At 50.0% G+C, this 12,265-nt stretch overlaps 1 protein-coding gene across 3 annotated transcripts in view; it reads right to left on the bottom strand.

Annotated features, from left to right (window-relative positions):
* The window catches only part of XPO4 (exportin 4), a 119,544-nt gene extending 118,031 nt beyond the window's left edge, over positions 1 to 1,513 (bottom strand). Inside the window, exon 1 of one of the 3 annotated variants that reach the window (XM_004604502.2) lies at positions 1,093 to 1,513. In XM_004604502.2, the coding sequence (XP_004604559.1) occupies positions 1,093 to 1,161 (69 nt within the window). In that variant the 5' untranslated portion in view covers positions 1,162 to 1,513. The remainder of the gene's footprint in view (positions 1 to 1,092) is intronic. The other 2 variants (XM_055134569.1, XM_055134577.1) reach the window with 2 other exon arrangements.
* Between the last annotated feature and the right edge of the window lie 10,752 nt (positions 1,514 to 12,265).

The following is a 12,265-nucleotide window of genomic DNA, read 5'->3' as shown; positions in this document are numbered from 1 at the left end:
CAGGTTATCGCAGAAAAATACTGTCAGGGACTTAGAAACTTTATAGGATACTAGCTAGTTTTTCGTGGAATTCTTTTGCAAGTGTCTGAAAACGTTACCCACTCAGTTTCGTGACAAAACGATTTACTAAACTTTGCTTATAATGAAGCAAGTAAACCCCTTTTATCATCGGGCTTCTCAATGTCAGCTATCTGGAAAATAGATCTTGATCAATGAAATCACAAGCAGTGGTCGAACGAGTTCAAATACTTTTTAAATACTATGTTCGAACTCAGAACCCAAAACCGAAGCAGAGGGCGAAGAATAAGAGTCGAAAGGGGCAATAAAGCTGATCGCGTTCCATTCTTAGAAAGTCTGATCCAACTCTAGGAATCAATAGTTGCTACTATCCTCTAAAAATAATCGTACCGGCACGAAGCCCTCATCTCCAAAAGCAAAAGTGAGTCACCCCATACAAACTCGGCAAACGCAAGCATTCGCCGAGTTACCCGCGCGTCACATCCTTATCGGACGCCCCGCACGGACACCTCCCTCGGGCCTGTGGCGCAGCGTCCCCCGCGTCCCGCCCCGCCCGCACCGCCCCGGACCGAGACCCGGGCTGCCCGCGCGCGGCCCCAGCTCAGCGTCGCGCGGCCCCAGCTCAGCGTCCCGCGGCGCTCGCCCCCGGCCAGGCTCTGCGCGGTGACCTTGGGGGGGTGCGCTCGCCCCGGCCCCGCGCCCCCGGGGGGGACGGCGCCCTCCGACAAGGCAGCGCCCGGGCCGCTCCGCTCGGCCCGCCCGGCCCGGGGTCCGAGGGCGCCGCCCCGAGCCCCGCACGGCCGGCGAGACCCGCCCGCGCGGCCAGCCTCGGGTCCTCACCCGGCCGCGGGCGGGACCCCACGCCCGAGAGCGCCGAATCCCGCGCCCGCTCGGGCCGGCCGGGGGTCGGGGCAGCCCGGAGAGGGGCCGCGGCAGGAGAGTCGGCGGGAGCCTGCGCCACGCCGCCCGGGCCCGGCCAGGCCCTCGGTGCCCGCCGCCCGCGAGCGGCAGGAGCGGCCGGCGGGGGCGGCCCGAGGCCCGCGGGCGCCGGGGTGCGGGCTGCGGCGGACTCACCATCAGAACTTTGGCCGCGTTCTCCAGCTGAGCGATCACTTCTGGGGGCCCCAGCGCCGCCGCCATCATGGTCTCTCTTCAATGACGCGCCATGCGGGGCATTCTGGGAGCCGCGCCGCGGGCGGCCAATCGCGCGCTCCCACGCGCCCCCGCGGCACCGGGAACGCGGCCCTGCGCGTCCCCGCGGCACCGGGAACGCGGCCCTGCGCGCCCACGTGCGGGGCTGGCGGCGGGGACGCCCCGGCTCTGGGCGTCGGGGGTGTGTGCCAGGTCCGCTGGTCCCCGGCCGTTCTGCCCCGTGCACCCCGGCCCGCGGCACGCCCTGCCCTGTGCGCCCCTGCTACTCTCTGCTCCGTCCAGCATCAGCCCGCGGCACCCTCTGCCCCACGCACCCCGGCCCGCGGCACGCTCTGTCCAGTGCACCCCTGACTCGTTCCTCCCCGTGCGCCCCGGCCCGCTCCTCCTCTTGCACCCCCGGCCCCACTTTGCCCGTGCGACCCCGGCCCGCTCTTCCCCGAGCACCCCGGGTCCGCTCCTCCCCGTGAACCCCCGGCCCGCTCCTCCCCGTGCACCCCCGGCCCACTCTGCCCGTGCGACCCCGGCCCTCTCCTCCGCGTGCACCCCCGCCTAGCTCTGCCCCTGGCACCTCCGGGCCGCTCTACCCGTGCACCCTCCGCCTCGCTCTGCCCCGTGCACCCCCCTTGCTCTGCCGGTGCACTCCGGCCCGCCCTGCCCCGTGCACCCCCGGCCAGCTCTGCCCGTGCACCCTCATCCGCGGCACGCCCTGCCCCACACACCCCCCGCGCTCTCAGCCGGGTGCACCCCTGCCTCGCTCCTGCAGGTGCACGCCCGGCCCGCTCATACCCGTGCACCCCCGGCCCGCCCTGCTCCCTTGCCAGAGGCCCCCTCCGTCCGCGCCGTGCGGGCTGACTTGGAGCCGCTCCCAGCCGCTCTCTGCCACGCGCCTGCGGTCCGAGCGTCCGTCTCCGCTGCTCTCCTGGGGGTGTCTCTTGCTTCTCTTCACCACACCCAGAGAGCTTGGGGGCTACCCCAGAACTACCGCGCCGACCCCAGAGGCCTCTAAGAGAGCCCCTGCAGTGTGGCCTGACCTGCTCGGTGCGCAGACCCCAGCGCAGTGGTGCCGGTAAAACTCCTCCTCGCTCCCTGCGCGGTCTCCAGGGACACAGCCCGAAACCTGTAAGAACTCTGACCACCAGCTTTGACTTCACACGCGAGAAGCATGTAGTAGTCCTTTCAGCCATGAATCCAGGATGGAACGATAACCTGGAGAGTCGAGTCCATCCACTGTCCACCCAGTGCCGGTTAGGGAAGCTGTCTGGGCGGCAGGCTGCTTCTGCTGGGAGCTCACAGGTACTTTCCTCAAACTCGTCCTGTGGTGCTAGTCTGCTGCCCGCAACGCAGATTGTAAAAATCCACATCACAGTAATTCACAGAAATCTTTCTGTATTTCTTCTTTCGTACCTAAGACTTATGGGGACTCTGCGTCAAAATTACAATGTGATTCCACTAAAATATACATGTTTCTTGTATTAGGCCTCTCTACAAAGGATTGGCAAGGTTTTGTTTCATTTCAAAAGTACGAAAGAGGGGCTGGAATAATAGCACAGAGGGTAGGGTGTTTGCCTTGCACGCAACTGACCCGGGTTCGATTCCCAGCATCCCATATGGTAACCCGAGCATGCCAGGAGTAACCCCTGTGCATCACCGGTTGTGACCCAAAAAGAAAAAAAAAAGTGCAAAAGAGGCCAAAATGCAGCAGATTGCCTTTTTCACGGTAAGAATTGTGTAAAAAAGTGATTTATATGGGACAGACTGAAAGTACAGCAGATAGGGCGTTTGCCTTGAATGAGGCCTATCCAAGTTCAATCCCAAGCCCTCCAAAATTGATCTCTAGGCACCATAGTGTGTGACAAAAGGTGCTTAGCATAGTGCCTTAACACACACATACACAATAAACATTTGACTAAGGATAGCAATCTACATGACCTTACAAAATATCTAGCTGCTGCAAAGAATAATTACTGCAGGTCAATATTATATATCTAAAAATATGTACACAAACGAAGGATATGTGAAATTAAGTGATTGAAGCTTACAAAACTGCAGCCTGGGGTGTGTGTGTGTGTGTGTGTGTGTGTGTGTGTGTGTGTGTGTGTGTGTGTGTGTGTGTGTGTGAAATCACATAAGTGCATCAAAACATTCTTTTTTGCCCCCAAAAAAGGGGTGTTAGGAGGTATCCCCTAAATAGTCCTCAGGAGGCCCATAGACTACTCCAGGCACTTTATCTAATCTGGGTTGCCGCTGGGTGCTCAGGCCCTGCAGTGCCAGGGGAGCCATGTAGTGTCAGGGATATAAAGGGGTCACCTGCCTGCTAACCCCTATCACCTTTCCACCCACTGAGGCATTCTTTCATAGAGGAAGAGCAAACACATTACAAACGAAAAGATGAATATGCTTTCCTTTCAAATCAACTTGATATTTTCGATTTTAAAAGGCCAGAGAAGGGACTGGAGTGATAGCACAGCAGGTAGGGGGTTTACCTTTCACGAGGCCAACCTGGGTTGATTCCAAGCATCCCATATGGTCTCCCGAGCACCGCCAGGAGTGATTCCTGAGTACATGAGCCAGGACTAACCCCTGTGCATCGCCGGATGTGACCCAAAAAGCAAAAAAAAAAAAAAAAAAAGCCAGAGAAATAGTACAATAGGAAAGACACTTGCCTTGCTCACAGCATGCAGCCAATGCAGTCCCTGGCATCCCACATGGCCCCTGAGCCCACCAGGAGTGCTCCCTGAGTGCAGAGCCAGGAGTAAACCCCTGAGCACTGCTAGGTGTGGCCCCAAAACAACAATAACGAGTAGTTTTATACCTCTTGTCAGAAATGACTATCTTGAAATTTCTTTTTATGTGGACAGGAGGGAGATATCTGGATCCCACCCGGCTGTGCTCAGAAGCTGCTCCAGGTCTGTGGCTCCCTGCAGTGCTCCAGGATCCACTCAGTGTCAGGGATGGGACCCAGGTAGACCACATGCAAGGGAAGTCCCTTGGCCTCTATGCTGTCTCTCAACCATTGATGCTAGTTTGCTTCTAGAATTTTTAGTTTGCTTCTAGAATTTTAGTTAGGATTTTTTTTTTAAGTTAGGATTTATTTTTAATTAGGATTTTTAAGTTAGGATTTTTTTAAGTTACGATTTTTACAAGCTGAAAAATTTGAACTCTATAATCTATTTTTTATTTCACTTTTTGTTTCCATTTGTATCTATAAAGGATAGCAAGGTCAATGATGTATTCAGTATTCGACCTTCCTTTGCATATGTATGATCTGGGGTTTGATCCCCAGAACCACACACCAAAAACAGAGCCAAATCCTCTGTTTGTTTTTGTTTTGCTTTTGCTTCTTGGGTCACACTGGGCTATGCACAGGGGTCACTCCTGGCTCTGCACTCAGGAATTACCCCTGGCGGTGCTGAGAATCGAACCCGGGTCGGCCGCTTGCAAGGCAAACACCCTACCCACTGTGCTATCACTCCAGCCCCCAAATCCTCTGTTAATCAATGTTTGCAATCAATCTCCAGCTACAATATTTCGCTTCTCTCTCTCTCTCTCTCTCTCTCTCTCTCTCTCTCTCTTTCTCTCTCTCATTTTGGTTTTTGGACCACACCTGTCTACTCTCAGGGGTTACTCCTGGCTCAGCACTCAGGAATTACTACTCAGGGGAATTTATGGGATGCTGGGGATTGAACCTGGTCTGACGATGTGCAAGGCCAATGCCCTACCTGCTGCTATACTATCACTCCAACCCCTGGTTCACTTTTCTTATACATTACAAGGCATTTGTCCAATTAAAAATGTTTGAGATTGAGATACAAACCTATGCTTTTCCAGAAAACTTGCAGACTAACCTTACTGACCAACAACCTGAAGGCATGAATTCACAAGGGCTTTAAATGAACCCACATATGACAGGAACCCCTCCCAGAGCTGCATGTGCCATGGTAGAAGATTCACATCTAAGAAGTTCTAATTTGGTAGGCTAGAGAGATAGTGCAGAGTGTAGGGCACTTGCCTTGCACATGGCTTAACCAAGTTTAATCCCTGGCATCTCATATGGTCCCCCAAGTACCACCAGAAGTAATTCCTGAGAGCCAGGAGTAACTCATGAGCATCTCTGGGTGTAGCCTCAAAACAAAACAAGATTTAAAAAGCTCTATTTTAGATAGGGTTTGCATAATTTAGATAGGGTTTGCATAATTGGTTTGCACAGTTGGTGTGCATAATGCTTTTTCATGGATAGATCATTCAAAGGTAGAGAGACTTCCTGGCCTGGAAAACTGAAGGATTTATAAGCTACCCAGAAATGCTGGGATTGAAGAAGCCTCTGTAGTAAGACAGGAAAAGTCCTATTGAAAAAGGTGTGGGCTGAAGAGATTGCTCAGAGGGCTGGACCCACACATTGCACAGGGTGGGACCCCCAGCACCACGAGATCCCCAGAATACTTCTGGGAGCAACCCCCATGCACTAAGCCAGGAATAGCCCCCAAGCACTACTGGGGCATGCCCCCCAAACAGAATGTGATTTTAGTGGGTGCTACAGGATGTCAGAAACCAGAGTCTATTTGTAGTGTGAAGAGGTCTGAAAGGGGGAAAGTTGGACTCTCTTGAAGTGTCACTTAAAGTGGATACTTCCTCCCCACTCAGTGCTCACTAAGTCTTCTCAAGAGATAGCACTTGAGGGGGCTGGAGCGATAGCACAGTGGGTTTGATTGCCAGCATCCCATACGGTCCCCCGAGCACCGCCAGGGGTAATCCTGAGTACATGAGCCAGGAGTAACCCTTGTGCATCGCCAAGTGTGACCCAAAAAGAAAAAAAAAATGATAGCACTTGAATGGGATGAGCTCCCAAGACATCCTCTAGTTTCGAGGATGACACCCCAGGCTGTTTGCCAGGGAGCAGAGAATGACAGTGGCAAGGTTTTCTGTGTGAGGAGGTGCGTTTGCAAGCTGGGGAAAGGAGGAAGCCCACTTGAGAGACAGATTATGAAGACAGCAAACATGATTGTTTCCTGCGCTCATACGGAAGGGACTGTGCCCAAATCCACTGGACTGAAAGGATGAATGTGCTGTGCTCTAACACACAAGAAGCACGGACAAGGGCCAGGGAGATGGTATAGTAGTTAGGGCATATGCTGTGAATATGCAGTACCCTGGTTTGATCTCTGGCACCACATGGCCCCTGAGCACTATAGGGAATGACCCTGATGGCACCTGAGCACCTTAATAAAAATATCTTACTGAATGGGATAAATATTAACATAAACATAACAAAGGACTAATAGCCAAGATTTTTTTATATCTCATACAAAACTCAATAACACAAAATCAAAAATGGAGGAGGAAAGGGCCAGGGAGATAGATTGATGACTGAGCATATGCTTCATGTATGTATATGTGCAGGTTTGACCCCAAGCACCACATGGTTTCCCAAACACCACAGAGAATGATCCCTAAGCACAAAGCAGGAGTAAACCCTCAGCATCACTGGGGGTGGCCTAAACCCCAAAAGTCAGAGATGGGGCTGGAGAGATCAGGAAGAGGAAGATGCTTGCTTGCATGTGCTGACCTGGTTCAATCACTGCACCCCTCAGTGGCTCTGCACTTAGGGCTCACTCCTTGCAGGGCTCGGGGGACATGTGGGGTGGTCTGGGTTAACTTGTGCATAGCAAGCACCCCGCCCCCAGTACTATTGCTCCAACCTTTCTCTGGGGCCTCCTTTCTGTGATCTTAATATAATTCTCTCTACAAAGTTTAAATTCTTCTAAATCTGGTAGGTAAATGCCACAAATTTCATGTTTGACAAAAAGTAATAATCCATAAAACTTTTTTTTTGTTTTGTTTTTTGGGTCACCCCCGGCCATGCACAGGGGTCACTCCTGGCTCTGCACTCAGGAATTACCCCTGGTGGTGCTCAGGGGACCATATGAGGTGCTGGGAATTGAACCTGGGTCAGTCGCGTGCAGGGCAAACGCCCTACCCGCTGTGCTATTGCTCCAGCCCCAAACCCATAAAACTTCTAAGCCAATCAACCTATACCAGCATATACAAAAGATTTGGATTAAATTATGTAGAGAACACTATGAATTTTAGAAAAGTTTTTATTTAAACACCTAATATGCACAAAATGATAGTCTAATATAAACACTGAACATAACTCTGCTCAATATCTGTTTATTGACTCGGTATGAAATGACAGTATGAAGTCAATACTAAGTGCCCATGATGGCTTAAGACTAGGAGTAATGCCTTTCAAAATTTCCCTGACAACTAGTTAGAATTTTTAGGGGAGTGGTGAGTGGAAATGTAAATATTAGATATATAACTCAATCACTAAATTAAAGCATTATGATTTGTGTATGGAATAACGAAGAACTACATCTTGAAAATGGCACGTCTAGAAATTTTGAGCACAGGCGAGCATATGCTGCCTGAGCCCATGTGCTGTTTGTGCTCATGTGGCCGAGTACATGTGTCACCCGCATCTTCCCTCTTGAGATGTGTACTTTCATGCTTTCATACTTTTGTGTCTAACGCTCCGTAATGTGTAGGGGCTTCCTCCACCCTTGGAGAAGCCCACGTTCTCTCTTGAGCACGTTACTCTTACTATTCTCTCTCCCACTTATCCCTTCCTCCTTCCCTCAGAAACCTCTGAATAAAATCTATTTACTTCAAAAAAAAGAAAGAAATTTTGAGCACAAATCTCACTTGCAAAAGCACAACACCAGCTCCCTCTGCTGTTTGTTTGATGTGCAACTTGTTGGGACTGTGTTAGTTCATCAACTGTCAAACTGCCCAACACACATTCCTGATTAAAGATGGTCGTTACAAGTTCCGGGGGCTTTTGAAGAATGATCTCAACTAGTATATTCCTTAGCTGTATGGCTGGCTCAATTTTCTCATATTTTCTGTGTTCTTGAAGTTCTCATTTAGCGTCTCCATTATTCCCCTAATTAGAATGAGCATCTTCAAGAACATTGTTTTAAGAATGGAAGACTAACACCCAAGGATAGTAGAGATAAAGACCAGGAGGATTGCTCCATGGCTTGGAAGCCGGCCTCACGTGCTGGGAGAAAAGGTAGCTCAGATAGGGTAGGGACCACCAAGTAAAGGATGCTAGGAGGGCCCACTCAGGATGGGAGATGAGTGCTGAAAGTAGACTATAGAGGCAGTTGGGAGGGGGGATGAGATGGGGGTGTGGGAGGGTTACCAGGACCATTGGTGGTGGAGAATGGGCACTGGTAGAGGGATGGGTACTCGACTATCGTATGACTGAATGTAAGCACGAAAGTTTGTTAAGTCTGTAACTACCTCACGGTGATTCATAAAAATATATATTAAAAATAGACCATTGTTTTGAAGTCTCCTTCAGGTAGTTTAATCAGTTCTGTTGTATTCATTCTTTTTACAGCATTCTTTTCAGTATTTCAGCTGGGGTGAATTCTCCTGGATCCACGTTGTACTGGAAGCTCTGAGTTTACTCCTGTGGGTTAGGTTAAACAGCATTTCTTGCCAGCTCGGCTTGAACAATCATGTCAGAACTGAAGCTTGCAGGCTCCCTTTGTTGCTGGACTCTCTGGTTACCTCATAGGGTAACTGGAGCTCAAGATCCAGCTAGCGCAAAGTTATTCTAGGATCCATGAATCTGGGCTCAGGAGGTGTTCCTGTCAGTGGTACATGCATCCACAGTGCAGTGACCACATGAACTGAGTGAGGGAGCATCAAGAAACATATCCTGTTTGCTCATATGGTTTTGACCACACCAGGCGATGCTCAGGGATTTACTCCTGGCTCTGCACTCAGGAATCACTTCTGCCCTTGCTTTCTCAGGGGACCATTTGGGATGCCGGGGATTGAACCTAGGTCTGCCACATGCAAGGCAAGTGTCCTAAAAGCTGTACTATCTCTTTGGCCCTGTAATCGTGTCCTTGCCATGCTTTACAGAAGCCTCAAGTTGCAAGTAAACCCACAGTTGCAGCCTGGCTCTGATCTCTGATCAACAGTTTTTCAGGCAATTTCCCCGGAGGCTCAAGCAAGAACAAGGCCGATGGGTGAGGGGGAGGTGAGGGAATGATCTCCGGCCATAAGAAGCCACTGTGGTACTTACAGACTTACCACAGGACAGGTTGCCCAGAAACATACTCTGCCCACTTAGTGGGGGAGGTCCACTGTGGTGGCTTGTTGGGACTGGCTCTAGAGTACCCGCCCATGCCCAGTGCACTTCACAGGTGGCATAGGGAAATGGATTCTGCTGGTAGTGGCAGGTCCTGGGCAAGGGCCGGCCAGGTCCCTGCAGCTTCCTGGATGCAGCTAAAATGGGGCATTGGGCAGCCTGTTCCCTTCCCCCAGGTGCACGCTGTCCCTGCTGTGGGCATGGGGGACCGGCCTGCACGTCCCTGGGGGCTTCTTTCCTTCTCCGGAGAAGTTAGCAGTCTCTCTCCTTCCCCTTTGGTATCTCCTCAGCAAAGAATGGGGTAGAATTTGGGACTGACCATCCTTTGCTTCAGAGAGCAACTCCTCGCTCCAGTCTCCATCCATGGCCATGGCACAGATCATCTCCCATGCTGGGCAGGACCAGTGGAACCAGGCAGTGTCACGGCTGCCTCCCTAACCAGCACAGAACCCCATGAGTCCCACAGTCCAGGTACTGTGGGAAGCAGAGGGCAGGGGAGAGAAAAGCAGTACGCCCCTTCTTCCCCTGGCCACCTCTCTTCTCCCCACCACACGGAAACCTTCTCAGGAGCCCGTTCCTTCTGGCAGGGCTCGACTCTCCCACCTGCGAAGGACCATGTCCCCTTCAGCCACTGACTTCCTCTGAACCCCTTCTTCCCCAGAAGTTTTCCACCCTGGGAACATATACACCCCCAGTGATATCACTCCCAGGTAGTGGGGTTCCTGGCGGGGGATAAGCCCTGTCTCCTCAGGAAGAGTTTGTGTCATGTACTTTTTTTCCCCCCATTGGCCACATTCCATGGTGCTCAGGAATCATTCCTGGTGGGCTAGGGCGACCTTATGGGTATGGGGATTGAACCCAAGTCAGCCTCCTGTACTAGTGTTCCGGCCCCATGTTTCATATAGCCTTAATTCAGGAATTTAAAAATAAAAGAGATGTGGATTGGTGGTAGAACACGTGCAAAACATGCATATCTCTGGTCCCACTAAAAGCAAATAAAGTCAATCCATATGGGAATTCAGGTCTTTTAGAAATGGGGAAGAGATAAAAGGGTCAAAAGGAGGAGGAAAATGAAAGTGGTGAGCAGATGTATTTCGTGCCTGATCAGCTGATACGATGTTTCAGGTTCTGAGTTTGGATTTTTAGGCTGCTTCTGGGTTTACCAGGTATGTGCCTTGATTAACCAGTGATGTCAGTGACATCTGCTAAGACAAGAGACAGAGAGGGGTATGTGATCAGTGTGTTTCCGATGGTATGCCTTTTATTTATTTTTTCTTTTTGGGTCACACCTGGCAATGCACAGGGGTTACTCCTGAGTGTGATCAGGGGAGACTAGCTGTGATGCTGGGAATCGAACCCGGGCCAGCTGTGTGCAAGGCAAATGCCCTACCTGCTGTGCTATTGCTCCAGCTCCCAGAATGCCTGTCTTGTTATAAGTTGTCATGATCCTTCTAGAGACACTAGTCACCAGCTTAAAAAAAAATAACTGGTATTTCAGCAAGTGCCATGGAGTTAGAGGAGCAAAATAGTGAAGAGAATGCTGTCACTGAACCCAAGGCACTATGTCAGATGCATGATAGCACAGCTTACTCCCTGAGAAACAGCACATCTCTCCAGTGCCCACATCTAAGTGGCACCTAAGAAATAGAAAATATAACTTCTTATGTGGGTCCCAAAATTTAGCAAGTAGGTCAGAGCAATAATACAGCAGGTAGGGCACTTGCCTTGCATGAGGATGACCTGAGTTAAATTTCCAGAACTACCTCTGGTTCCCAGAGGCCTGGCAGGAGGGATTCCATGAGTGCAGAGTACCACTGGGGTTACTCAAAACAAAAACAAAACAAAATTCATCAAGAGGTTTGTTAATGCAGGCATTATGCAAACCTAGATTATATCCCTCTTAGACCTATACTATCCATTATGTCAGTCATTAAGCATCTGTAGCGTGAGACCTGTGAAATGTGGCTGGTGTGTCAAGAGAAGGAACTGTGAGTTCTATTTACCAACTGTATTTTTTGTTCTGGATCTTCCCAACACTGTGGGAACCATTCCTGGCAAGACTTGGGGGATCATATGTGGTGCTGGGATTGAACCCAGGTCAGCCATTTGCAAGGGAAACACTCTGCTTGCTATACCACTCGGCCATCGTGGGGTATCTTTTTATTCTGGCCATTTCTTTTGCAGTGTGGAAGCTTCTTAGATGGCTGTATTCCATTCGTTACTTCGCTTCCATTTGCTTGGCCAGTGGTATTGGATCATAAAAAGTGCTAAGTACAAGAAAAATTGGGGCTGGAAAATAGCACAGCAGGTAGGCTGTTTGCCTTGCACTCGGCCAACCCGGGTTCGATTCCCAGAATCCCATATGGTCCCCTGAGCACCGCCAGGAGTAATTCCTGAGTGTACAGCCAGGAGTAACCCCTGTGTATCGCTGGGTGTGACCCAAAAATAAAAAAAAAATAAAGTACAAGAAAAATTCCTGAATATTAAATATATAATAAATGTAAGATGCTGAACAGTGGCGGGGAGGCAAGGTGGCTGGTAAGGGTCAGTGACATGGAAGAAAGATATTTTAAAAGAGCAAGAAGAAAATTACAAGTTAAGCAAGACTATAGTAAATAAAATTTACTCCTTCTTGAGTAATGTTTGATGGTTCAAACAAAAATTAATGTACTCCCAGTATTAATGGTGAAGAACTATGTTGTAACTCAGGTTTTCTCTTTTTTTAACAACATATACATATGAGTATACATATATATATATATATTTTATCCCAAGTCAAACAATGATAAAGTTTTCTTTCCTCTCTACAGAGAACAGGCACATTTTATCATCAAAATTTAAGCTGCCACTTTTGGAAATGGAAAACTCTTGCTAAGGAAAAGGTTCTTAGCTGATGGAAAATTAAATTATATATATGTACATATATAT

The sequence above is a fragment of the Sorex araneus genome, chromosome 1 (assembly GCF_027595985.1).
Source record: "Sorex araneus isolate mSorAra2 chromosome 1, mSorAra2.pri, whole genome shotgun sequence".
NCBI lineage: Eukaryota > Metazoa > Chordata > Mammalia > Eulipotyphla > Soricidae > Sorex > Sorex araneus.
This window is presented reverse-complemented; position numbering and strand designations above follow the sequence as displayed.